This window comes from Falco cherrug, chromosome 4 (genome assembly GCF_023634085.1).
Source record: "Falco cherrug isolate bFalChe1 chromosome 4, bFalChe1.pri, whole genome shotgun sequence".
NCBI classification, from domain to species: Eukaryota; Metazoa; Chordata; class Aves; order Falconiformes; family Falconidae; genus Falco; species Falco cherrug.
The window spans coordinates 1,818,002-1,843,403 of record NC_073700.1 but is presented as its reverse complement, the minus strand read 5'-3'; the positions used below and the strand labels follow the sequence as shown (position 1 = coordinate 1,843,403).

The window sequence follows — 25,402 nt, the reverse complement described above, 5'->3', positions numbered from 1 at the left end:
TTCACCCTCTAACATTGTAGGAAAATGTTGCGTAGGACAGCAGTGAAATAAAAAGCTGAGAGCCCGGAGTTAGGTGAGGAGTACTGCTGGTTATGTTTTCATAATGTTTAATCAGAAGTTGTTTGTGGTAGTGTGGTTTTTTTCCTAGAACAAAACTTGGCATGTGTCTTAATACCCATGGCAGGGCTGCATGGAGGAGCTGGACGCAACGGAGGGAAAAACCAGCGATTGTTGCCAAACAAGCAATTCTCTCCTTGGTGGGGGTCCCTGTCCCCGTCCCGTCCCCCCAAGTACAGAAACATCATACCTGCCTAGATTTGATGCTAACTTGCCAGGTTTGCTTTTGTCAGGGGTCTGGGGCCAGTTTTTTCCCTTCTCGTTACTATTTGACCTCATCTCCTCGTTAGTGTATCCTGCATCACAGGAACCTGGTCAGATTTACAGCTTTTAAGCAAGCTGTACAGGAGAGGAAAAAAAGTACCAGAGTGAAACCTGATAGGTGAGATGAAACTGAAGAAAATAGGTTATTTTCTCCTTTTCAAGAGCTCAGGCATATGCATTGATGGAGTAGTCTTCTCTGCCTCACCTCACCTTTTTATGGTCATCTCCACTAAGGGTGAGCTAGCCATGTTACAAAGGATGTCCTTCTGTTGTAAAGGAATTTCTTTAGGTTTGAGACGCAACCAACTTCTTTTGTCAGTACAGGATAGCGAGGAGGCTCTGCTTGGTGTGGTGAGGCATGGGCCCTCTGGTTCCCTTGGGGCTGCAGCAGGCTGTCGAGGTTTGGAGGCGATTCCATTTCCATCTCAGTGCTGTTCCTCCCCTCCTGCAAACTGACAAGTCAGGTGGCCGTTTCACTAGAATGAAGAAACGGTTCAAGATACTTATAAACTAACCTCTGATGTCCCATTTCCCTTACCGCAGTCAAAACTTTTGGAAGCAGTTACTGGAGACTTTTCGTTCCAACATTCCTTGCTCCTGCAGTCGGTTTTTGGGGTTCACTCTCCAATGTTACTTTGGCCCTGGAATCGGGTAGGATCTGCTTTACAGGCTGCTGGGCAGGTGTTGCAGCAGAGCGGTGCTGTAAAGGTGGTCTTTGGCAAAACAGATTGTTTAGCTACATTTTCAAAATACCAACCTATAATATGACTAATGCATAGACAAAATTACTGTTCTCTGTTATCTCGTGATAGGAGACTGCAGTTATGTGGTTGGAATATGATGACCCCTATGAAAATAAACTAGCTGTTTTCTCTAATTTTCAAAAGCAGGTTACCACTTCAGCAGCTACGCAGCCCGCTATTTCATTTACAAGCTTTAGGACTAAAACTTTTAAGGTTAGTCTGAGGGGAACTATACGTACCTGTTGCTGGGACAAGGTGCTCAGTGCATTGCTAGCTCTTTGCAGCTAAACTTCATAGTGAAGGTGCTGACCCTCACTCTTGGAAGCATTTTGATCAGCTTCAGCCACAGTGGGTTTGTGGATCTTTATAGCTCACAGACCACCTTTTCTTATGTCTGCTAAATTATAATCCATGATGGTTTAATTTTTAACATTTACACTGTAAACATAAGTTTGCATTTGCTATTATATTCATAGCAGATAAACACAGTCTCTACACAGGCAGATCGGAACGGCTGCGCTTGACCTTAATGTAACCATAAATAATTAGTATTACTGACTAACATAAAAACATTATTCAGTGGTTAAAGTAATGTACTGTTCTAATAATCTGGCACAGACTAACCTCTCTTAAGCAGTAGTTCACACTAGTGGGATTAGGAATAAAAACTCAGGTCAGATGTTGCATGCTAGAGGATGAGGTATTTTGCATTTGCCATCGTCACCTATTACAGCTTGGTTTATAAAAAGGTGTTTTGAGGCCTGACGTGTCACAAAACAGTTGTTTGTCTGTGGCAGTTCACTTTGATCAGGGGCTGGACTAGTAGATGACCCACCGAGGCCCCTTCCAACCTCAACCAGTCAATGATTCTGTGAGTTGTAGAAAACAAGGCGTTGCCTGTGCAAATTCCCTCCCTAAATACTTTAATCACTAAAGCATCATTTACTTTATCTCTGTACATAGTTTTAGTAGAACTAAACTACTGTATGTTTGAGTCCCTGCAGTACCTCCGGTCCTGGAATTGCCACAGGAATATGCTTGGCAATGCCATGATGCCTCCCGCGCTGCTGCTCTTCAAGAGAACAGGCATAAAGCTGCCTGAGTAGAGGGCAAGCTAGTAGAGACGCTTGTGTCCTTCATCCAGCTCCTGCCTGGCTTTAGTCCTGTCTGCTCAGTGCAGTTTGTTGTGGAGGAAAATGCCAGCTACACTCGGCTCTGCTTTCAGCCAAGGGGAGACTCTAGTTGCCATCCCCATGGGCAAGAAAACAGATGGATGGTGGCTGCTGCTGCTGAGGAAGATAATAATCATGTACAGAACATAACTAGTGGATTTTGTTGCTGCTCAGTACTTCATTAATCAGTGCTGTGATGGATGCCAAAGTAAATTCCTTTTCTCAGTTAACACAGAGGCACAACTTATCTATAACATGTTGGCAAAATGCAAGCTGGCCTTGAAAAAAAGAGCTGCTATGCTGTGAATTCCTCAGGGAGTGTCTGATGAGAACAGCCCGAGTTCTGTTATTTTTAGGTCATGAAGATAGTAAAGCAGTAGCCCCGCAATTTATAGCCCCAAAATTTGTAAAAATGCTTCAGTGTTTGGTGGGGGTTTTTTTCAGGGTATGATCAGCTGTTGCATACGTGACTGGATCTCTTTTAATCCCAAGCAAAAAATCCAAAGAGAATGTAAACAGGGAATAATTACTGAAGGTCAGTATAGTCTTGCAATGATCCTGACAAAAGATTGGTTACTGCAAATGACTTCCCAAATAATGAATTATGGCAGTTCTGTCCGTATACTGATGTCTGCATTTTCCCTTCAGGAGAAAAGCTTTGCTTTCCCTTAGGAGTGTGAACTGTTCAGTTACAGAAAAAGTCTTAATTTTTAAATGCTATGGTTTAATTTCATAATACCATGACGTTAGTATCACTTCTACCAGTAAAGATGTAGGGTTTGGGATTGGTTGGTTAGTATATAGCCTGGGCTATACCACTTTAAAGTCAAAAGTGGGAAGAAAACTGTGAATGTGCACATCAGGGTGTTGTCTGTTAAGAGTGGGTGGATGGGAGGGGGTGCAGTGCCAGAAGGGAACAGCTAGGGCTATTTTCTGAGCATTCTTTTCCACAGATAATGTTTGTTTATATAGTTCAGCAGTAATACACTTCTCTTTTTCCCAAGTTGCCATACACACGCCCTTTAGATGAGGCCAGGAATTTTTTTAAACAAGTTTTTATAACTGGATTGCTTCAGCAGTTTGCAATTGCTTAACTGGTTTTCATCCAAGCTTCTCTTAACAGTTTATTTGGTGCATTCACCCAATGAAGGGTTGAAATGCGTCTTATCTCTAAGATTACGTTTAGAAAAATTAGGTGGTGACGAGAGCACAGAGCAGTTGAAGAGTGGTGGCAGGTCACTATATATTGGGACTATCACCGTTGTTAGGACAGCTCTAAGTTTGCCACAGCTGTGATCCTGCCAGATACTGCTTCACCAGTGCTCAGGCTCACAGGGCTATTTTTAAAGACTTATCTTAATATTTATTTCAGTTTTGGGGAGGGAGAGGGCTTTTACCTGACATTCTCAAGCTCTTCTCTCTAATTCTAAAGGATGGGAAGTGCTGTGTTTGGCTTTCGTTTCTTGTTGTTTTGTGGTGGTTTTAATGCTGAAACCTCTCGATTGTGTCCTGTCCCGTGCTCTGGTGGCGGCTCTAGTTGTTACCACACAAGCATACAGAGGACTCGGAAGGCTCTGCTGTTACATGCCTGTGCATCCTTGCTTGCTGCATTTAAGCAGGAAAATTGCAGTTCTCTAGCTGCTACAAGGGAATTGAAACCTGTTACTGAGAGCAGCAGCTGGCAGCTTGTGCTTCACAGAACCAACCAGGCCGTGCTGGTTGGAGGGCTGCCAGCTGTGGCTCACAGAGGAGGAGGCTGAGCCCTAGGCTGTGTTGTAGGTAGGAAGCTTCACTCCTTCCTCCTGAGAGCTTTGGCCTCAGGGAGATGCTGGATTGTTACGCTGGTTACTCCCTCATCGCAGGTTCTGGGAGTTTTCTTCAAAAGCAAAAGCCAAGTCAGGCGTTTGTTCGGCACACCGGAGTGGGGCTCTTGGCCCAGGCACACCCCAGGGCACGACGCAGCCTCGGGGTATGACCAGGGAACTGGATGTTCTTTCCAAGGGCTTCCTTCCCACTGTAGTACTGTCTCCTCCTCCTCTCTCTGGTTCCTGGAGCCAGGCTTGCTCTGAATCAAGTATCTGTCAAAAAACCAAAAAAACTTCCCAAATAATTTAAAAATTCAAACCTGTAGGCTCATTTTACTAGCACTCATGCTCCCCTGTTTAGGACCTACGGTTCAGCTGATCCCTGCAGCCAAGTATGACACCTGCTATCTGCGACTGTTCTTTCAGGCTTCAGTGCTGTATCCTAGGAAGGGGATGCTCATTCATCTTCACTGCACTGCCTATCCAGATACTACAACAGAAAAAACAGTCATTCTGCACACACTTAAATATCCTTCTCTCACCTAGTAAGACAGAATGCTGTCCTCAACATTACCACCTTACTCCTCTAAGGTAACTTTTTCCCAAAGTAAGTTCTGGTGTTTTTTGCTTTGGCATCTCAATAGTTACGCTTTCAGCAGATTCATGGAATTGAGGAAAATGAGTGAACTCAGCTGATCACTACAGAGCTTTAAATTTTTTGTTCAGAACTGAACTGCCAACTGCAAGTTATTTCTAGAAAGGTTCTAAAAATCACTGTTTACTAACATCAACATGAAAATTTTGGAAGTCAAGCAACAAAGTTTTACAGCTGCAAGAGAAACAAATGTGTTCAAAAGACTTTCATACAAAGGCAGTGATCCCAAGTATCTCAGCACATTCAGCATCGTAAATTAGCTGTAGTCATAGTAAAATGGAGAACACATAATGAAATTTCCATTCACAGCAATTTCATAACGGATGAAATTCATAAACAGAACCAGTCATCAACCATTCAGTGGTTTTGCACAGCAAAAGAGTACACTGCAGTATAATTCTTACATCAAAATTTCTTTGCTTTCAGCTATGTTTAGATGACACTTAAACACAACAAAGAAATGTGTCTTAGTTGGACTGCATTTGAGTACGACTTTTAGATTATCACTTAATAAAATAGGTGATTTAAATTTCAGATTTACACTGGCAGTGATTATTAAGATTTAGATGAGGATGGACAGACATCTGTCTGTTAGCTAGCTGGAGTCCATTCCTTGGTCTTCTGCTTCTGGCTCAGAAGGATACAATTCATCCAAAACCAGTTCTGCAACAACAACAACAATATGTTTCAGAGTCATTTTTCTACTTGACGTAGTAAAGTATAGCTGGTTTGCATTTTAAAATGTACTGACTATAGAAGGCTACAGCAAACAGCCTTCTTCAAGGTTTCATGCCAATGGGTCTTTAGATACATGTTTTGTCATACAGACTTCTCCCCTCCTTTAATGCCTTTTAAAGGAGAGAATGATCATGGGCAGTCCATTAAATTTAGCTATTAGTAGAAAACCAGTAAGGGACACTATTTTCCAACTAGTTCTGACTACTTGTGAAATTTAAAACACCCTTTTTGTTAACTAATTGAAAAAAGTCAGTAGGACAAAAGCATAGTATTTTGTGTTTCAAAGGAAGAACCTGGATGCTAACTACGGGTTTGCAAGCACACACATGCACCACTGTCCTCAGCACAACAAGCTGTTACACTGGTTTTTTGGTCCATTCCCAGCATAACTAGACAAGGTGTTAGGCGCCAAGTTCTAGAAAGCCTTGGGACACTAAGCAATGAAGAGTGGAACAAATACATGGCGCACCGTTCAGCATCTCAGAGAAGTCATGAATAGTGGCATGCTTGCATGACCTGCCTTACTGATGCAATACGTACACCAACAGTGAAGGATTTATCACTCTGGCTCTGAGTAAGACCAGATGCCTTGTGTGACATCTTGTAGCAAACCACACACCGACATAAAAGCACAGTCTTCACATCAGCTCTACGACATACATGTAAATACTGCCACAAGTGAATGAAGAAATGGCATCAAGGTACAAGGAGGAGAGGTGATTTCATGAAATTAAGTTGCTCTAGGAAATGGACACCAGAAATGTGCAAAGCAAGAGGCAAGTCCTGAGGGACATGGGCTAGAGAAGCTCTTGGGGTGATGTAAGAAGGTTGGGGGTAGGAGAGGAAGAAGAGACACGTTAAGGATGCAGTGGAGGAAAAAAAACAAACAACTGGAGAGCAAAGGTGTAATGCTTGTTAGAGACTTGGAATTATTTTTTTTAAATAAGGTAACATACAGTACAGATTGTTCTACTAAAGAGAGCTGGAGTATAGGATTTTGTTTGAACAGATAGTGGGGACATATTTTTAACACTCTTACAGAATAATAGTAGAGTACTGATTCACTGTAATGAAGACTGAGAAGCACTAGTGTGGACTGTCTTCAGAGATCTGAGCAACAAACTTCCATGGTATTTGGTACATGGTACTTGTTAAATGAGGAAAGGGACAGAAATGGAATTTCTATTCCTACAGCGTGGAAAAAAGCCAACGTTATCATTTGACTCATTTTACCTTCACAGGCACTCAATTTTTGAGTCTTTTTGAGAGTGGTTCTTATGCCTGGCATGGCTTGGTCATACTGATGGAGAACTTCCAAACAGTGTTCATGAAACAGTTTATCTTTCTGAGACAGGCTGTGTAAGAGTAAAACAGCATCCCGTAAAAACTGAATAATTTGTTCCTTATATGCACACAAGCTGTTTTCAGATCTTCTAATCTTCATCCACTGTCTATGTAGCATTATAATTAGTGCCTTAACCACCTGCAAGAAGAAAAAAAGTGCCTCAGTACACAAAGCAGAGGAGCAGAAAACTTATTTAATTATGAAATTTACTGATTAATCTCCTCAAGCTTCAAGATTTCAAAGTATTTTCTAGCAAGCAAGCTTCCTAGAAGGTGGCATCCTGTGAAGTGCAGTACACTTCTGCCTCATGTAGCTAACAAAAGGGCAAAAAAAGCTATTTCAGCACTGAGTACCTTTAAGATTTCAGTAGATTTAACGCAGCCACTGTAGTGACGTACCTCGAGATTACACTGGCAGTCTGTACCAGGTAATAAAACCACTGGATTGGAGCACCGCATACACCTTGTCAGGAGTCTAACTGTCTATTACAAAAACACACAGATTGCATTATAATGAGTACTAGGGTTCTGCGGAACTATCAAACAATTGAGCTGCAAATAAAAAGAGGTAGAAATGACATTTCATTACTAGTTTCAAACATTTCTCTTCTTTTCTTAAGTTGATCTTTTTTACCCCAAAAAATTGTTACAAGATTTTTCCTGTAAAACTTTGCAGACATAGCATTTGCTTTGCACAGAAACCTTTTCAACTTTCTGATGAGAGAGGCTAACAAGGAGCAGTGGGCCTTTATTCACTGCATGCAAATAATATATTTACACTGCAAATAATATATTTACACTTAATGTAACGATGTAGGTAGGGGGATAATGAAAATGGTTGTAAATTCTTTGAAATGAGAGCTGAAGTGGAGCAAATAGTAGAAACTCAAACAAGTCACTATTGTCAGTACAAACAATCCAAGTTCAAAAACTGTTCTTCTTATATATGACCACGACAATTATATGGCAAGCTCGCTTTTCCACAGACTACAATATAATCCTAAGTCATCGCAGGCTGCCTTTTATGTTTAATAGCTCATGAGGTACAGTTCAGAAGTAATTAATACAATCAAAATGAATCATGCTTCCTTTTACTCCTCTGTTGATCTAAAAGCAAAAAAAAAAAAAACCTTAGTGGTGAATATTTACAGCCATCCTAGGATCTTTCTTGTTTTTTCAGTGACTTAACTATGACAGTTACGACTGATGTTCTCTTTAAGAATAGTTACTGATTCGGTTTCAAGCAGCTACTCTAAATCCCTTCCTGCAAGCCAATACTTTAAGTGTTCTACTTCAACTGGAGAACTTGTTTTCAGACAATTTGTGCATTGCCCTGCCCTCCCGCTCCCCCAGCTGCAAACAGCAGGAAAAAGCATATGAACAAACAGTTGTTACCTCTTGTTCCAGCTGAAGCCAAAGCATTTCAGATGCTGATTTATCTGGTCTGGATGTAATATACATGTACAGTGCAAGAAGAAGGCAGGTGTCTGAAACAGAGATGACTTTGTTCTCTTCCCAGGTGGTCAGTTGTTTATGACAAAAATTCATTTTGTCACACAACAAAACATTTCAGAAAAGGCACAGAGTGCTATCCTGGGACTCATGGTACAGCCTCAACTACTTGCTTTACTTCAGACACCTTAAGCAGTGCTGGAGAAACTAGTATCCCTAAACTTTGTATATGCATTTGTGGTAATGCTGTCCTACCTCATAAGGAACTTGACAAAGACTTATTTGTGATGCAGCAGACTGCAATTCCTAAACGCAAGAGTATTGCGAGCACAGACAAATTAAAACTTCAAAACTCAAGAAAAGCCCTTTTTGCATCATCAACCTTTAATATAATAAACTTTCATCTGGAAGGTAGTTTTTTAAATCCACATGGGTATCAAAAGCACTGTATGAAGACAGATACCAGAAGACAACATACTCTTCAAACAGAAACTGAAACACTGCACTAGAAAACAAGTTTTCAGGTAACACAGTGGGGTTTTTGCCTTTGGGGGTTTTAACACCTTGAAGCAAGGCCTGTTTGCATTACCTTTAGTCATGCTAACTAACATCCAGCTGACAACAGTTCTCTGTGTTATGCAGTCTTTTACCTGAATGAGAACAAAGTTGTGCAACCAACATGTGGTGTTGAGCAAGAACAGACAACAGTCTCACGGTCAAAAGGACAGCAGGCAAAGGGGTCTCTGGACACAGACAATGGAGCAGTATCTGGCTAGTCAGTAAGTGCTGAAAACTTCAAAAGAAAACGCAGTTAGAAATGGGAAATGCACTGACAAGTCAAAAATACACTATTTCTTGTACACAGCACTGTAATTTATGCACTTGTAGCCGTACAAAACACACCTGATCTCAACTTCTGTGTCATAAATACAAAGTATACTGAAAACCATACTTTGTTACATTTAGCAGTCTGCAATTCATACTATGTTTGTGTACGTTAGATCATTAGCAGATGCAATGCCTCACTTTTGAGAGTGGCGTTTTACCTACCAGAATGAAATCTTGAGCTTTCATTCCTTACACATCTCCCAGCAATTGCAAAATACCCCAAATTAATGTTATTGATATACTGATCAACTGCACATGGCCTTAAGTTTCTCACTTTCAAGTGACAGCTATACAATGAGGCAACAGCATCTGCTTCATATAAACATGATAAACAAATCTTGTTACTGAGTGGGGTCAATTACCACATTCATTGGGAGCAAGTCAGTAGAAAGATCCTCAACTGCTTCTCAAAGGTTATGTGGAAAATGTGATAATTCTCTCATATATGTCAAAACTTCTACCGTCATCTCCACAAACTAGTTTCAATAGAGAATGAAAATTGTTAAACAGCAAAGTCTGAAGTAATTTTAAAGCTATTGCTGACTTACTTTATTAGCAAGTCCATTGTTGAATTTTCAGCTAATTTCACCAAAACTTTTAGGCTTTGGTTCAATACACTATCAGTTTGGGAGCCTCTTGCAGCAGAAAAAGCTAAAACCTGAAGCAGCTTTTTAAACAAGGAATGTTGAGCTCGATCATTATTGGGAGCATCCTGTGGAGCTACAGGCAGCCCTCCTTGCATCCTGGTATCTTCTTTATTATCACACTGATCATCACACAACATGCTTTTGTCCATCTTGGAAACCTGTTCATCTCCAGCAGCAGAACTTTTTTCCACCTCAGTTGACAGCAACATGTGCACAACATCCCAGCTATAGAATGCCAAATAATAAAGAACACCCAGTGACACAACTGTGGTTTCTTCAAGAGACAACCTGAAGTCCTCCTTACTTGACACCGTATTTGTGTTGGTTCCGGAAGAAACAGCAGAATGGTTTCCACAGGAACCATTTACTGACTTGTCTGCCAATTGTACTGCTTGACAGTACGCACCAATATGGTGTTCTACCAAGGGCAAGAGATGCACCGCGCCTCGGATCTTGCAGCGCGTCAGGTGCAAGAACTCTCTCTGGCTTTCCGTTCCGCTTCCTTCATATAATCCTGTGTCCATGGCAATCAAGTTCAATCCTGTTAGTGCAAGTTTCTGAGCTTCTTGCAGGGATACAAGAGGAGCAATTCCTTCTTGAGTTGTCCTGCTGTTGGGTAGTTGTGTGGACTTCCTATCCAAATAAAATGAAAAGAAGGGAAATACTTCAGAAGAAAAGGCAGAGAACATAGTTGCAATTTGAGTTATCCATATTCTGGATCTAATAATAGAAAGGCTAGAGTACTAAGAGATGTCTGTTCCCAAAATAAAACGTAAATTGGGGTAAAAACCTCCTACTCCTTGATACCTGCATGGAAGAGCAATTTCAAAGCATTCCTAGGTCTTGTGAAAGCAGTCAGAGCTCACAGCTGAGTAACTTAAGCAGCTCATTATAAGCCACTGTCTGAAACTACGTTTCAAACACTGGCTTTTTGATTTCATGCTTCTGATAACATCATATATTCTTATCTTCCCCGATGTTATTTGGTAGCTTCTGGGAAGAATATCTATCCACTACTGATCTGTAGTATGCAGGGGCCTTTAAAGGACTACAGCAACAACTGAAAAGTATTTATTTGCCCAGAGAGAGTTCAGCGATTAACTAGTCAAACTGCAGCTACAAAGACCAAATGCACCACTTTTACTTGCATAAATGGCAAGGGCAATGAGACACGAGCCTTGTTATGAACCCACAAAACTCAAGAATTACTAATAACATATTAGAAAAGCAAGGGCATTTCAGGAGCTACAGTCTAATTCTTTAGAGTGAAAAATTATTATAGGTTATATCCAATATTCATATTTAAAATGCTTTACCAGTCACTATAAACACATCTTGGAAAACTGCACATTAATTGTACCTTACAAATTGCACATAGAATAGACTTCGAAGATATAAAGCGTACTGTTCTTTTGATCACATTTTCAGCATTTTCTTCCCTCTTGACTCATGATCATGTTTATATGCTTCCCTCAACGCAATGCAAGTTTTATGTCCTTAGGTGGTTAACAGCAGCTGCTAACAGTCGCTGCCAGGTTTTATAGAACATATTCCTGTGCCTTCCCTTAATATATATTAACCTAGTTTATCTCTTTACTGTTGTTCCACTGTTAAGTATCTATGATAATCAAAGATTAATAATCAAAGATGCAGAATGATGTTCCAAATTTGCATTAAATGGCCTAAGCAAAACAGCATTTAACACAAAGAATGAGCTGTCCCACATGATAAGCATTTCTTACTATGGAGAATGCCACTATACTAAGAAAACGTCAGATACAGTTTAACAAAAAAACCCAAACCAAACAACTTACGTATCCAAATAGTCAGGCTGCAGTACAGCTCCAGGGAGAGGCTCAGAGTTACTGCTAAGAAGATGGCAGAGTCCTAGTAATGACCCAGGAACAATGGGCTGCTTCATCAGTGCATTTAGTAAGATAGAACCTGAAAGGATACATAATTGTCTTTGGAGTAGCTCTACCATCAACTGCAACATCAACAAAAAATCAGTATTTCAAAAGATTAAGTCTTATTTGTAGTGCTCTCAGGCTCAAAATAATTTTTTTTGTTACAAATCTTCTCTACAAGAGAATGATTTTCAGAAAAATTAAAGATATGATTTAAATATTAACCAAATATATTTAGAGATATTTTAATTACAATCCCATATTAACAAAATAGCTTGATCCAAATGATCAAGTATATTCCAATTATCCTGATGACTTGCCCTCCATGTTCCAGTCCAGACATTAAAATTGTGTGACGCAATTCTATTCTGAATTGGAAATAGTACCCTGGAGACTTCCTAGTGTTGACTGTTGTAAATGTTGCTTTATTGTTTCTGCCTTCATTAAAAGAGAAAAAAGCTACGATTTTCCTGGTTTTATGTTTACAATAGAAAGCATAATATATTAATACTGAAAGAGCCAGCCTTGTAATAAGATGTCTCTTGATCCATATCCTTCCATAGAACAAAACCCAGGCGAACTTTTTTCTCAAGCAGAATAACAACACAAGAATGTTGTTAGGATGCAAGATAATAATATAACCTAAAATGTTTTACCGCAAAATCACAATGTTCAAAGGAAAAAGCGACTAGCTGAACACCGCTGTTCGGTGCAGTGGCATTGTAAGTAGCAGGCTCCTCATCGTGACACTGCTTAGTAAAGGCATCTGAGCTGTTCCTCAGAGAAGTAGGACGTAAATTCTCTTTTAACAGAATTAAGTTACCTTGTGCATTTCGTTTAGGTACAGAGTTGTAGGAACCGTTTTTTCCCATTGCTTCATGCTTCACGGATAAAACTTCAGGATGGGTTATCTTACTGTCTAAACCAAACAGTAATTATGAGTCTATTACGAAAATTACATTGCTTATATATCTGTGCCGATCCTTTACACATTCGGATGGCCATAGGTGTTATATAGGCAGTAAACAACACAGTAGACCAGTAAACAACATTTGTCTTGTGTAACAGATACATCAAACAATAGTTAAGAGCTGTGATGCAAGTAGAATTGCTCCCCAAAATAAATTGGAAAAGTGAGTAAAATTTCAGCTTTACTGTCAGATGTTCCAGATTGTTCAGTGCTATTACTCTCAACCTTTATTTTAGGAAAAAAAAAAATAACTTGAGTTGAATTCCCATTACCAGCAGAAATTTACATGGCTACATTAAAAATAAATATTAAATTATTTAAAAAAAAAAATAAAAACTGAGCATTTCATAGTCTTTCAATCATCTATATATGTCACAATAACTAGTCAAACAAGCCAAAAGTCCTGCAGGGTTCAGAAGACAAATAATCAAGTGTGTTTTTCAAACAAATAGGCATATTGAGTGTTCCTACCATAATGAACAATCAGTCAGGAGGCCAAAAGAATTAGCAACACTAATGCTTTAAAGGCTACTGGTTTTCTTTTTGATGGAATTCAAAACTGCCCATATAGCTTCAAATTGACTACTGTAACTGACAGTAACATCTCAGATTTTTCATGACACTTCCTGTAAGGGTTAGTTGATGATATCCACATTTCTTCCATTTATTATTTCTTATTGGAAACATGGCAGTCAGCTGCTATAAAGAACTACCATTTTTGTTTCATATTATAGCAGTCTTCAAATACATGCATGTGTTCATGTCCTAAGCTTTACTCAACGCCATTTCCAGACACAATTTTGTGAGAATTACTGCCCTACACATAAAAGAGGAAATGAGTGTACTGTTTCAGTTGCTTCTTTCAATGCAGCTAAATATGTACCCTTTAAAATAAAATAAATTAAAAAAGGTCAGCTTTAAAGCCAAAACCAGGAGGAGTACCAAAAAAATGCATTAGCTGACTAGCAGAGCGATTCAAGAAACAGGCAAATTATTTCCTGTTCCTCTTTATTCAACGAGAAAGGCAGATTAACAATCTTGGTATTTTAGTTCATCATGTAATACATGAAAGCTTTTCATTACAGCCAACAGTCACTTCACTGTTGACACCTTGGCATCTGGCATATAGGCGTTACCAAGGTGTGAACTAAAATGATCCTGATGCAAATTTCAGTCATAGCTATTTAATGCCAACCGGTATAAAACTTAAGAGAAATCTACGCAAAAATAAAATAAATACTTGGTTTTCTCTACAGTGAACCGGTGAAACTGTTCAGTCACATAGCACAAATCCTTATTTACAGCAGAATGTTCATATGCAGCTAAAAATGTTGCAAGTTGTATATGGGTTTACCTTCTTTGATGGAAGTAGTCGGGGCAACCAAATTTCCTGAAGAACATGATGGTTTAGTGGACATTTCAGCACTGAAGGATTCCTTTGTAGGAAAAGATTTTTTTCTAGGCTGTGGAGAACATCCTTCTGAGTTCATTTGTACTGCAAAATTCTTTTTAGGGCTAAAATAAAAATCAGACAGATGAATCAATATTTCTTTTGTAATTATTTTATTAAACAAGGGTCTATTTACATTGATGTTCCTTTGCTACAAACTCTGCATTTCTGTCACAGATACAAGGAAGGCTCTTTTTGAGTCAATTCCATAGAGGGCAACAGATGTTTGGTTGTATTTTTAAAGACAATGGAGCTAGGAGTTACATGAAGAAAGCAAGCCTCTTCAATAGTTTAAGCACATGTATTGTAAAAAGTAACACAAACTCATTTTCCAAAACTCCCACCTTGGCATTAAAACCGTCTGAGTAACATGTTTATTTCTTTCACAGTTCTGAAGTCGCACTCTTAATTCATTCATTTCTGCATCTTTGAACTGCAGCTCTGACTGTAACGACAGTATCTGAAAGAGGAATTAAAGACAGTTTTACTGTTACCAAATAATTTATAGAGATGGTATAATGGCAAAGCAACTAGAATTACCGTAAGATTTCAAGATTACCATCTACTTACTTACTTTGAACTCTGCGTAAGTTCCCCATTTTTATTTATGTTAGTCCAATTAATACTACCTTAGAACCAAGCGCCAAAAGTTCAGGCAAGAAACATGTGACTTGTTAAGACAGACCAAGCGCTAGGCAGAGCATAGCTACACTGTGGCTGCTAACAGCAGAGTAAACAGGACAAAAGCAGGCACTGTCCTCTTCAGGGCTTTCAGAAAGATGACTGCAACAGAAACAGCAATCCCATCAGAGTCATAAAGCATATTCTGTCGCTTTTTTCCATTTTAAAATAAATCCCCATTTTAATGATCTTGGGATTGCTTAAAAAAAAGGCAACAAGTAAACAAAAACCTCTACCACTTGAATTTTACTTTTATTTTAGCGGAAGAAAAAACTCAGCAAGTTCTTACAAATGCTTTCTTCTAAGTAAGAAAATAAATTTCCATCACTTGGAAATTTCACACAAATGCAAAAAGCCTTTGACTAGACAGTCTGTGACATATTAAGTCATAAAATTAGCTTCTGCATGTGATATGCCGGTAATTGACATATTTACAAACCTTTTTGAAGAACTCTTTTTCTTTTTCACTTAAGATCTGAGAGTTTTGCTGTTCCAATAGCACGTATGATCTTTTCTGTTCCTCCATAGCATACTCCATCTGCTGCATTGAGTCACGCAAAATTTTAATTTCTCCATTTTTACTAAGTATTTCATCCTGCATTTCTTTCAGCTGCAAACAGATGAATTCCATGAAAGGATGTATATCACTGAAAGTGAGCATTTATATCATTATGTGGTTGAAAATCAGGTATATTTATACTTTCTAGGGAGAAAAATGCTCCTGTAACACAGCTGAGAAATTCTGCGATGTTGCTTCTAATCTTTTTCTGATTAAATCAGGTTCAGCTACTGTGATCTCTAAGAGAATTGTAAAATGACAGCAAAGGCGTATCTTTGTATACCATCCTGGTATCTGTCAGAGACTATTCTTCTCTTTCCCCTTCTCTGTGATTCTTTTCTTTTTCTGAGAATAAATAAATTACTAATTGTTTGGATGATAACAATGATAATTTAATTATATTTCATCTAGCATGGCAGCCAACAAGCACACTGTCCTAAGACAAGCTACCACTCCCAAACAGCATCTTCATGAGTTACAGAGCCTCTAATACTTTCTGAACAGTCATCACCACTCAGAGACAAAACTTTGGAGAGAGAATAAATGAGTTACTCAGAAAAAAGCATGGAGAAAAAAGCAGAAAAGACACCTCTATATATGCAGAATTATGGTTTACCCCTATGTTGAACATAGTGTACAGGCAGGAGCTTCCCCAGTAAAAAAGGACATAATAGAGCTGGCAAAGATTTGGAGTACAGAGGTAAAGGTGACAAGAGAAAGGTAAATAGAGTAGGACCCTCGATCTGGGAGAAAGCACAACCGTGAGGAAACAAAGGTCTGTCGAGGTGTGAGTGCTATACACAAGTTATTCCTTGTTTACTGCCCCTCAACATCCACGGCCCATCCACTGAAAATCACTAGGTACAAAGTTCAAAATAAAATCAAAGAAGAAATTTCCTGACACAACCTATCATTAAGCTGCAGACCTCTTTCACACTAAAAAGGCATTCAAAACCAAATACACAAACGTTTAAAAAAATACACTGAAGAGTATTAAACACAAGTATAATATTTCTAGGTCAGGAAGTACCTAAGTGAAATTCTACCAGAGGCTAAAAGACTGTCCTGGTGAAATACCATCATAAACTTGCTCAGGTCTTATGTTCTTCCTAAGCTGCCAAAAAAGGATGGACTCAGTACAGGCATTTGTACCCTCTTACTTTTCTGCATCTATTTCTTCCCCAGAGTATCTTGCCATAAGGGTTCATCAGAAGGTAAAATAACACAACTTAAAAGTGACTTTACTTTCTCAAGTCATGAAGTTACACAACACAAGTCTTGCCAACTAGCCGACAGGACAGAGGAGAATGATGGGAAACAAGTAAAATTAGCAAATGCTAATTTGACAGTCTGAAATGATCAAGAAATAAAATATTGCTCTCACTCTTAATATAACTAGACTTGTTTCTAGTATGATGCTTTTAACAGATCCATGGATTTCAAAGATTAGTAATCACCTGGATTAGAATGAGATACTTGCAAACTAACTTGTCCCACCTTTCAGTTAGCCCTATCAAAAATTGTGATATTTAGAGGGGAGGGGAAGATATTGCTAACCTTCTGTTTAATTTCTTCATGCTGTGTTTGCAGTACTTCAAACTGGAAAGCATCTCTCATCAGACTATCTTCTGTAGTGCTTACTGTTGCAGAAAAAAAGCCAAGATCTGTTCTGAAGCACAGGTGATGTACATACATCACTGATGACTTCACATCAAGATTTTGTTATTTGCCATTACATACCTCTGAGTATCTTAATATTTGTGCTGTCACTACAAACAGGTAAATGGCATGCATCTAACCACCACAGTAACTTTTTTTAGAGCTTGTGCATCAATCCTTAAAACAGAGAAGAAAACCCTCCCCCCAAAATATTTCTAACACCTTAAAACAGTAAGATGACCCAAAGTAAATGCAAGCGTTTCCTCCAAGACAATTCTAGTTAAGGCACCCTGCACAAATAAGGGTGAACTGAAAACTTTACCTGGAGAGATTACAAATGTTAGCACTGCTAAAACATGCTTACAGCATGTAAGCCCAATGTACTTAATGATGAACAAAACCCTATATCCTGTATGCTTTTTCAAAGCAAATCTGAAAATCAGCTGTTAATATGAGAGATATTATGCGTTTAGTAGCGAAAGGTAACCATTAGGGAAAAAAAGATCTGGTAGCCAACATGCACAATACTATGATACTTAAAGCATGATAAGAGGTTATGAAACTCGTCTGTTTTATGTAACACATTTACCCTGCAGTAGCGATGTGACAGGTAAGCATTACCACACACACTGCTAGGGATCAGCTCCCCAGCACCGTTAGTTTAATGCGATGTGGCTGCTCGGGTGTTACTTCTGCAGCTCTTCCCCGGCTCTGGGACCACCCGGCAGCCCCCCGAGGCCCTACCAGCCGGGCGGGGTGGGCGGCAGCAGCTCCGAACGGGGCAACAGGCGCTTCCCCGCGGAGCTCTGTGCTGCAGGGCAGCCCCGGAGCCCCGCCGCCAGCACCGCCCGCACCGCCTCTGGCCGAGGCCGGCCGGCCCGGGCAGACCCGCAGGCCGCCAGCGTTCGCCGAGGAAACGGCCCGTGAGGCCGCCGAGGCGGGACCCGCCCCCCAGGCGCCGCACGGCCCCACCGACCTGCCGCGGGGACGCTGCCCCGGCGCGGCCCGGCGGCCGCAGACCCCAGGGCGCTGCCCGGCCCCAGGGCGCCCCACGCGTGCCTCGGGAGCCCGGCCCGCGGCGCGGCGGCCTCCTGCGACAGCGCCTGCGAGGCCAGGGTGTCAATCTCCTCCAGGTCGTCCGCCGTGAAGTCGTCGCTGTCCCCGAAGGGGTCTCCCGGCCCCTCGTCGGGCCCAGCCGCCCCCGAGCTCTTGGGGCGCTTGTGGGGCGGGAATCCGTTCTCCAGGGCCCCCGGAGGGGCGGCCCCGGCCCAGCCCGCCCCGCTCCGCTTCCGCGGCCCGGGCGGGGGCTGCGCCGCCATGCCGGGGGGCGCTGGCGGCCTCGCCGGTGGGCTCGGGGGACGCACTGACGGCCTTGCGGGCGGACCCCCACCGGGCCCGCGCGCCGCCGGCCGACCGCGCCCACTGACGCGCCCCCCGCCAATCAGCGGCGGCCAGAGCTCCCCTCAGGCCAATGGGGCAGCCGGCCGGCCTGCCACCGCCCCGGGCTCAGGCCGAGCGCCGGCGCGCAGCGGCTGGCTGTAAGCGTCCCCGCGATTGGCCGGGGCCACCTGCGCTTCAAGCGCTTCGCTGATTGGCCGGCGGCGCGCGGGCAGGCGCGAGCAGCGCCCTTGAGGGTGGCGGCGAGGCCGCGCTGTCAGCAGTGCGAGGGAAGGCGGCTGGCGGCCGGCCCTGAGCGCCGGCGTCCCAGCGCGTCCTGGTGAGGCCTGCTGGTGTAACGCCAGGCCCTAGGCTGCGGTGTGGAGGCGGCTGGACCGCCTATACTGATCGGAGAGGCGTGAGCAGCTCCTCGTGATGTTATGTTACACAGACCCTGCAAGTTGAGGTTGGTGGGCTGCTGGGAGCGTGTCCCATGGCATGGCTGTGCCGGGGCCCTGAGCTTTTCCGTGGTGTGATGGCACCAGGCCATGGGCTGGGAGGGTGGCAGTGCACAGTTGTGGTGCTGGCAGCCATCAGATGGGGCCACCTCTGTTGCCTTCACGTCTTGGAGATGACAGTGCTCTTAACTCTGGCAGAGCCTCACAGAGAAACCACACAGATACTTGGACAAGTACAGATCCTGGCTGTTGTTCTAGCAGGCCGTTTGTAGTCTTGACCCTTTATTTTTGAGGATGTCCTGTGGCTAGCTGCAGAGGAACATGACCCTACAAATACGCGGTGGTGGTTTTGCGTGTGCCCTGTGGGAACATGGGACACAAGACTGTAAGGAAAGGAAATTATTTTTACTCAACTAACACACAATTGTTAAGTGTGGAGAGATGTGGAGGCCAGCAGGAATTTTGATTACCTGTTGCAGACTCAAAGGGGTGTTATGTCCTATGTCCTCAAAGTTTGTCCTTTTTTTTTTTTCTTTTTTTTTTTATTAATTGTATTAGTTGGTCTAATAGAAGACCTACTAATCTAATACTTGAGTCTATAGACCAGCCCATTACAAAAAAAACCCACCACAAACCAACCACTTTGCCCTGTAATACTTGCCCTCATTAGTGTAGCTGCAAAGACGGTAATCAGAGTAATTTTTCACTTGCTTTGCTCAATCATTGGCAACCGTGTTGTTTACTGGTTAAATATTTAGTTGCTTTAGCAAAGAAAGTAGAATTATAAATGGGTTGTCTTCATGGTTGTTTTTTTTCTCCAGTGAAGTGTGACCAGTAAGAGATAACAGTGTCAGGGAAGTACAGTATTTACAAAAATTCAGTACTAAAACCCCACTGTTAAATTACTGTCATTAACTTGCTTTTGTAATCATATCTTAGTCTGTTTTTCTGTATGAAGTGATTGGAAAAATACACTTTCCAGCTGATGTAGGCTCTGTGTATAACAGGTGTGAGGTCACAGCTATGTTGATAAACTTTTTAAGTGTAGACTATACAATACTCTTGCAGTACATTTTTAAAACAGGTTTAGTAACCATTTTCAGTGCTTTAAAGCAATTTACAAATCGCTTGGTGGTCTTTAAGGGAAAAAACACTATGCTGTTAAGTATGGCATATTTCTGATTCTGTCAGATCTCTGATTTCTCTTGTTCATTTCTATGTTTCCTTCTAACTTAAATTACCATTAGACTGTAATTTGCTTTATCTATGCACTACTCTGGCATAAGCAGCTGTTGCCTGTGGTCAGCCAGTAAGGCCAAAAGAAACCCTAAGGGTCAATGCTCTCAGCTGTGCCATCTCACCTTAGCTTCTCTGCTGAAGTGACAGCAGGTGATGATGCCTCTGAACTTAAGCCAGCAGGACAGCTGTGTCTCATCAGCGTAGGTGCACATAAAAGAGGGAGTCTCAGGTGGACACTTTATTATTGTTATTTTGTTGCTGTGTCGCTTTAGTTCTGAGGTACTGGCTAGAGGTTTTCTTTTTGTTTCTCTAAGAAGTTTTGTTTTATTAATTAGCGTACAAGACTGGGGAAAGTATGGTGGGATTTGATGCTTAAGTAGTTGAAGGTGCTCTTATTTGTGTTTGGAAATACTCTTTTTTTTTTTTTCTTCCTGTAGTAGGAGTGGTAATATAATGCTTGTCTTTGTAGTCTAGCAATAAAGAAAAAGTAGTTCTTAAGAATGGGTTTGACTCTGTTTAGAGAGAGATGCTTCTATGAAAAAACATGCTGTGAGAAAAGATGCTTCTGAAAGTAAAGCCAAAATTGCGTTTTCTGTTTAAAATCTCTTCTTGCAGGTTCTAGTGCTCTGTTTTAGCTATCTATGTTTGTAGACGCGTGTAAAGAGAGCTTAATTTTAAGTAATCAAAAAAGAGCTTGATTTCGACTTGGTCCTAGTGCTGGGGGTTTTTTTATAAATTATTAATCTTGTGCTATCATTGTTATTACTGTTTATTTTTTTTTTAGTATTGCTACTTTTACTTTAAAAAACCAATATACTGTATAAGTGATATAGCTTTGGTTTTATTGTGTCTTTTTCCCCTAGGTGAAGTTGTGGAAAAATGGAATGATACAATGCTTGCGTACACTTTATTTTTAACAAGACAAACCAAGGTATGGACTCTATTTTCCTCTACTCCAGGTGTTTGGGCTAAAGAGAAATGACTTGCAGATGAACAGGATAACAACAAAGTAAGTCTGCGTTGATAAGGTAAAAAATTCTTTGTGAAAGAAGGTTATATATGTGGTAGTTGTTACAGGAATTATGCAGCTGCCCACTAGTCCATATTAGGAATTACACGGATGTCACCTCAACAGGGCTTGGCCCTAGGATCCTGCTCGAAGAAGGTAAGTCGTCAGTCTGCTGAGTAAATAAGTGGTTTATTTAGCCAACATGCAGAGCAGCTGGAGCTGGGTGCATCCAAAGAGGGACCTCTACAGCAGATTGTGCACCCCAGTTATACCCAAACAGACAGATTTCCCAAAACATACCACCCATCCCCAAATCCACTCACTTAATTTGGGTTAGTGGTCTCTTGATTTCCTATTGGTTTTCTTGGTCACTGGGCTGGCTTCTTCTGAAGTTACCTCATTCCCTTGGAATTGTTTCTTTGGTCCTGTTCTTCATTTTGTTTGCGTCTGCTGGTTTCAGCTAGTTTTGTATTTACAACATTAGTTTTATCAAAAAGTTTACTCTAGATCCACTCTCGTGGCCTAAGGCTTCAACTGCTTTAGTTTCTGGTGCTTAGCAAGGCTGTTAATCCTAGCAATTATTAACAGTAGTGGTAACTTACCTGCTGCTGTGTGTGTGGTGAGGCTTATCAACTCTCAAAGCTGTAGAAATGTTCCAGGAAATGGAGAAAAAAAAAATAATCCCAACAAACCAAAACTGGAAGCTTATGGTTTTTTTCCTCTGTGTTTGAGTACTTAAAATTTGTTTCTAATGATAAATAATGTATTTCAATGGCTACTGTGAAATTGTGCTGGTGGTGTGTTCAAATTGTTCTAATTGCCATCTCCAGTGCTCTGTTACTGGAACCCCCAGTACTCTCTAAATAGAAACATTTAGCTTAATAATTGGCAGATAACTAGTTTCTTGATGAACTCTTATCGGAGTTTGTTTTAAATGCCTCAGCCTCTGGAACTGTTTTCTGGCAGGGCCATGACAGTTGCATAGTTACATATCTGTTGATTCTTTTTTATTTTCTGTGGCTTGCTTACTGTGAGCCTTAAATACGAAACTCACCAAGGAGAATGTATGAAATCAAAATGTGATTTCAACATTACTTGATAGTTGTGGCATCCTTTTATTTGTATAGCCAGACCTTCTTATTTCAATTGAATATTTCACTTGGGACTAGTGGATCCATGTACCAGACCTCAGTCTAGTGAGCATTAATCAGTGCTAGCAGTGTTATAACAACTTTTTGCTCTTGGAATATTTCTAACTACCTTTAATTTGCTTGCTTATAAAGCTTTTCTGCTCTGATCTTTACTTAAGTTTCTCACAAGTGAGTTAAAACAGTATCTCTTAATATCTGCCCTGGCTTTAGCAGACCCTTGTCTGGGTGGCTTACGATAAAATCTGACTGTATATAATTGTGAATTTGCGTGTATTATGGGCACATGCAACCTGGAAGGGGGAAGTTCTTTAGCATAATTAAGCATTATGTTTTGTAACATGTCTGGATTTATACAGTTCTTAGTTAGTAATACTGTTGACAATAATGTCATGTTTATTCTGAATACTAGTAAGAATTTAATAACTTCAATGCAACTGTTGTTTCTCTGTCTATCGTTTTAACAAACTTGAAAACGAGTAGCTTACTGCGTGTGTGATAGTGCTATCGGCGTGTTAGAAGCTTTGAAGTCGTGCAGTGTAGATATGGTAGGGGAAGCGTGTATTTCAGAAATGAAAGGGAAGGGGTGTGAATAAGGTGGGGAAGTGTTTGGGATGGGTACCTGACGGAATGTGCTAAATGAACCTGGAGCTTTTCTTAAAGCAATGATAAAATTTGTTGTGCGGGAATAGATCAAGTGTCTAGACCAATAACAAATAATGCAGGCTTACTGTTGTTTTTTTAATTGCTGTCACATAACTAGCAAGTGCTGATTGTGTCTGCTCAAATGTAGGGTCACGCAGTCCATGTGTACCTGGATAGTTTTACTAGTCAAGTCTCCACAGCTGAAGAGTTGAGTTTCATGTTCTGGTTCTCAAAACACTGAATAAAACAAGACTGAAGTAACTGGATGACTGGATTACCTTTTAAAGCTTAATTTCTAAAGTTTGAGGTACTGAAATGCAAACTGGACTTCAGTGGAAATTTTTTCTCATAAAATGGCGTCTTGATCCGGACCTGAGACTTGATTAGAATGAGAGGAGGTAGTGTAGTGCTAACAGCTGTGAGTGGGAGGAAAAGGAAGCACAGAAATCCGCTGTCTTCTTGAAGAGGTGAAATAAGGTATTTTTTCCTTGTTTGATAAAAATCTCTTCGGTCGGGCTACAGAATGGCATACAGAATTATACTTTTGCTAAGCTGTGAAGTGGAAGTGTCAAACTAGGTGATAACACCTGAGTCTTGGACAAATGCCTATAGTTTTGTCATTTGAGGTTCTTGACACTTTTGTCTTGGTCCTGTCGTTTGCTATTAGGGGAAAAGGAGGGCAAGATATCTTAATCATCTTGAGTAACATCAAGTAAGGAAGCACTGCGCGAGTTCTGATGTTGTCATACTGCTACAAATAATTTTGTCCGAACTGGATAGGAACTTGTGTTCTTGAAATAGATTTTTCTATGAACAGAATGAGTTTGAAGAAGTTCTAACTGTAAACGTAATGACATTTTTATTTGACTGTTTCAACATATTAGATGGCAGAACCTAGCAAAAATAAACTGCTGGGAGTGAACTTTTAATTTGCAAATAGTTTAATGAACAAACTCTCTGGCTATTGCAAGTAACTGGGCATTCCCCTGGGAACTCTTCCTGTGTGGGATGAAGTTTGGCTCTGTGATGAGCTGTTCTCCTGTACCCCTATAATTACAGCCTTGATTATTTCTGACCCTTAGATTAAAGGGACAGAGGTGTAGGGAAAGTTCCTGTAAATTCTCAACCTGTGTTAAACTGGTTGCAAGTAACAACTGCAACAGTAGCCTCACTGAGTATTTTCTTCACACTTGACGAATGACTATTATCTGGTAATCACTAAATAGTGGTAAAACTGGATCTAATTTTTAAAGGTCTGTATACAAGTAGTCTTTTTTTCTTGTCTTAAATCCCTGGGTATGGCTTTTGAAGCTGATGAACTGGAGGTGATGTCAGGTCCTTAAAGCTGACAGGTAAGACAGGGGAGAAGGATTAAGATGTGGACTTGGGAAAACAAGATGCTACTAAAGTTTCCTCAAAGGTGACATCCCTCTGAAGAAGGGTCCTGTGGCGCATGGCAGGCCTTGGAGAAAAATAAAGGAGCGATCAGCTCTAGTTTAACAAAAGAGAATGTTGAGTCTTGGAACCTAGCTAGCAGTGTGAAGAAATCAACATGCTTCCTGCCCCCCATGGGTTTAAGACACAAAGCCAGTGAAGGGAAAGGATGTGTTTAAACAAGGCAAGGAGGAGGGAAAAAAAAATGGTTGGGGCACTGCATAAACTTTTGAAAAAAGACTGCTTTTTGTGAAGTATGGTCAGTTATGACTACAGGCAGTCCTGGTCCTGTCCTTAGTCACTGTTCTTGAAAAAAGTTGCTGGAGGAATTGCTTGTGATCAGAACTTCAAGGTAGGGGAAAAGTTTATGTTTGGTCTCTGAACTACAGAAAAAGCTTTTTGTAAACTCGGGGAATCTTGGCTGTACCTCACACAGCCACTTTTTAAAAGCTTTAAACTAGCTGAAGAATATTGTCGCTTCACTGAAGGTGGGAAGGTCACAGCTGAGTTGGCATCCATGTCCCTGAAACTGTTGTGAAACTTGGCTGGTGCTTGGCAGTTGCGTGGAGGAAGCAAGGCTGTCGGGTCAGCGATGGACTTGCTGGTTTGGAGCTCTTGGGCAAACTGCCTTGCAGGGACAACTGTTGTCATGACAAAATTTATCGTAGAGAGATGAACTGTAGTTGCTCCTCAAATGCAGAGGCTCAGCAGTGATGACTCATCAGCGAAGTTCCTTGTCTCAAACAAGCTATGTGCTTTATTCTTTAGAGTAACACAAAGTTTGTGCCAACACAAACTCTTCAACCAAATGTTTCCACAGCTGAAACCTTTATGTCCTGCAAAAACGCTGCTCAGAGTCCAGCCGTTTGTGTTCCTCCTGGTGAGGCCTGTGATGAGACCTGCAGGGCCAGTGGAGGAACTTGGTACTTGGCGCAATGTGTACAGCTCTTTTTGTGCTCAGTAAGCCTTAGGCTTGTGTTTGTTTTAAACAACACCAAAATCTTCCCTGGCTGGTATTGTGCTTAAAAGATGCAATACAGT

The 25,402-nt window shown here is 41.0% G+C and overlaps 2 protein-coding genes across 3 annotated transcripts in view; one reads left to right on the top strand and one right to left on the bottom strand.

Annotated features, from left to right (window-relative positions):
• Nucleotides 1–5,117: 5,117 nt before the first annotated feature.
• On the bottom strand, nucleotides 5,118–18,521 carry ATRIP (ATR interacting protein). The gene is made up of 13 exons (XM_055710258.1): nucleotides 18,028–18,521; nucleotides 16,950–17,032; nucleotides 15,273–15,443; nucleotides 14,497–14,612; nucleotides 14,057–14,217; nucleotides 12,556–12,651; nucleotides 11,640–11,769; nucleotides 9,727–10,458; nucleotides 8,941–9,083; nucleotides 8,234–8,325; nucleotides 7,238–7,321; nucleotides 6,728–6,977; nucleotides 5,118–5,419 (listed from the first exon to the last, which is right to left on the bottom strand). The coding sequence occupies exons 1-13, from the start codon at nucleotides 18,368–18,370 to the stop codon at nucleotides 5,352–5,354; spliced, it is 2,469 nt and encodes an 822-aa protein (XP_055566233.1). The 5' UTR covers nucleotides 18,371–18,521; the 3' UTR covers nucleotides 5,118–5,351.
• Nucleotides 18,522–18,679: 158 nt separating this feature from the next.
• IPPK (inositol-pentakisphosphate 2-kinase) overlaps nucleotides 18,680–25,402 on the top strand; it is a 61,701-nt gene continuing 54,978 nt past the window's right edge. The window contains exons 1-2 of one of the 2 annotated variants that reach the window (XM_055708220.1): nucleotides 18,680–18,768; nucleotides 20,989–21,134. The gene's annotated coding sequence lies outside the window, so the exon portion shown is untranslated. The other variant, XM_055708221.1, reaches the window with a different exon arrangement.

Bases quoted from the DNA above. Each gene is read 5' to 3' on its own strand.
- ATRIP (XM_055710258.1), bottom strand. From the start codon at position 18,370: ATGGCGGCGCAGCCCCCGCCCGGGCCGCGGAAGCGGAGCGGGGCGGGC. The intron at 17,033-18,027 runs GTCGGTGGGGCC...TTTCTGCAACAG, and splicing joins GGGCAGCGTCCCCGCGGCAG to TAAGCACTACAGAAGATAGT. The intron at 11,770-12,555 runs GTAACTTAATTC...GTATCCTTTCAG, and splicing joins ACCTAAACGAAATGCACAAG to GTTCTATCTTACTAAATGCA.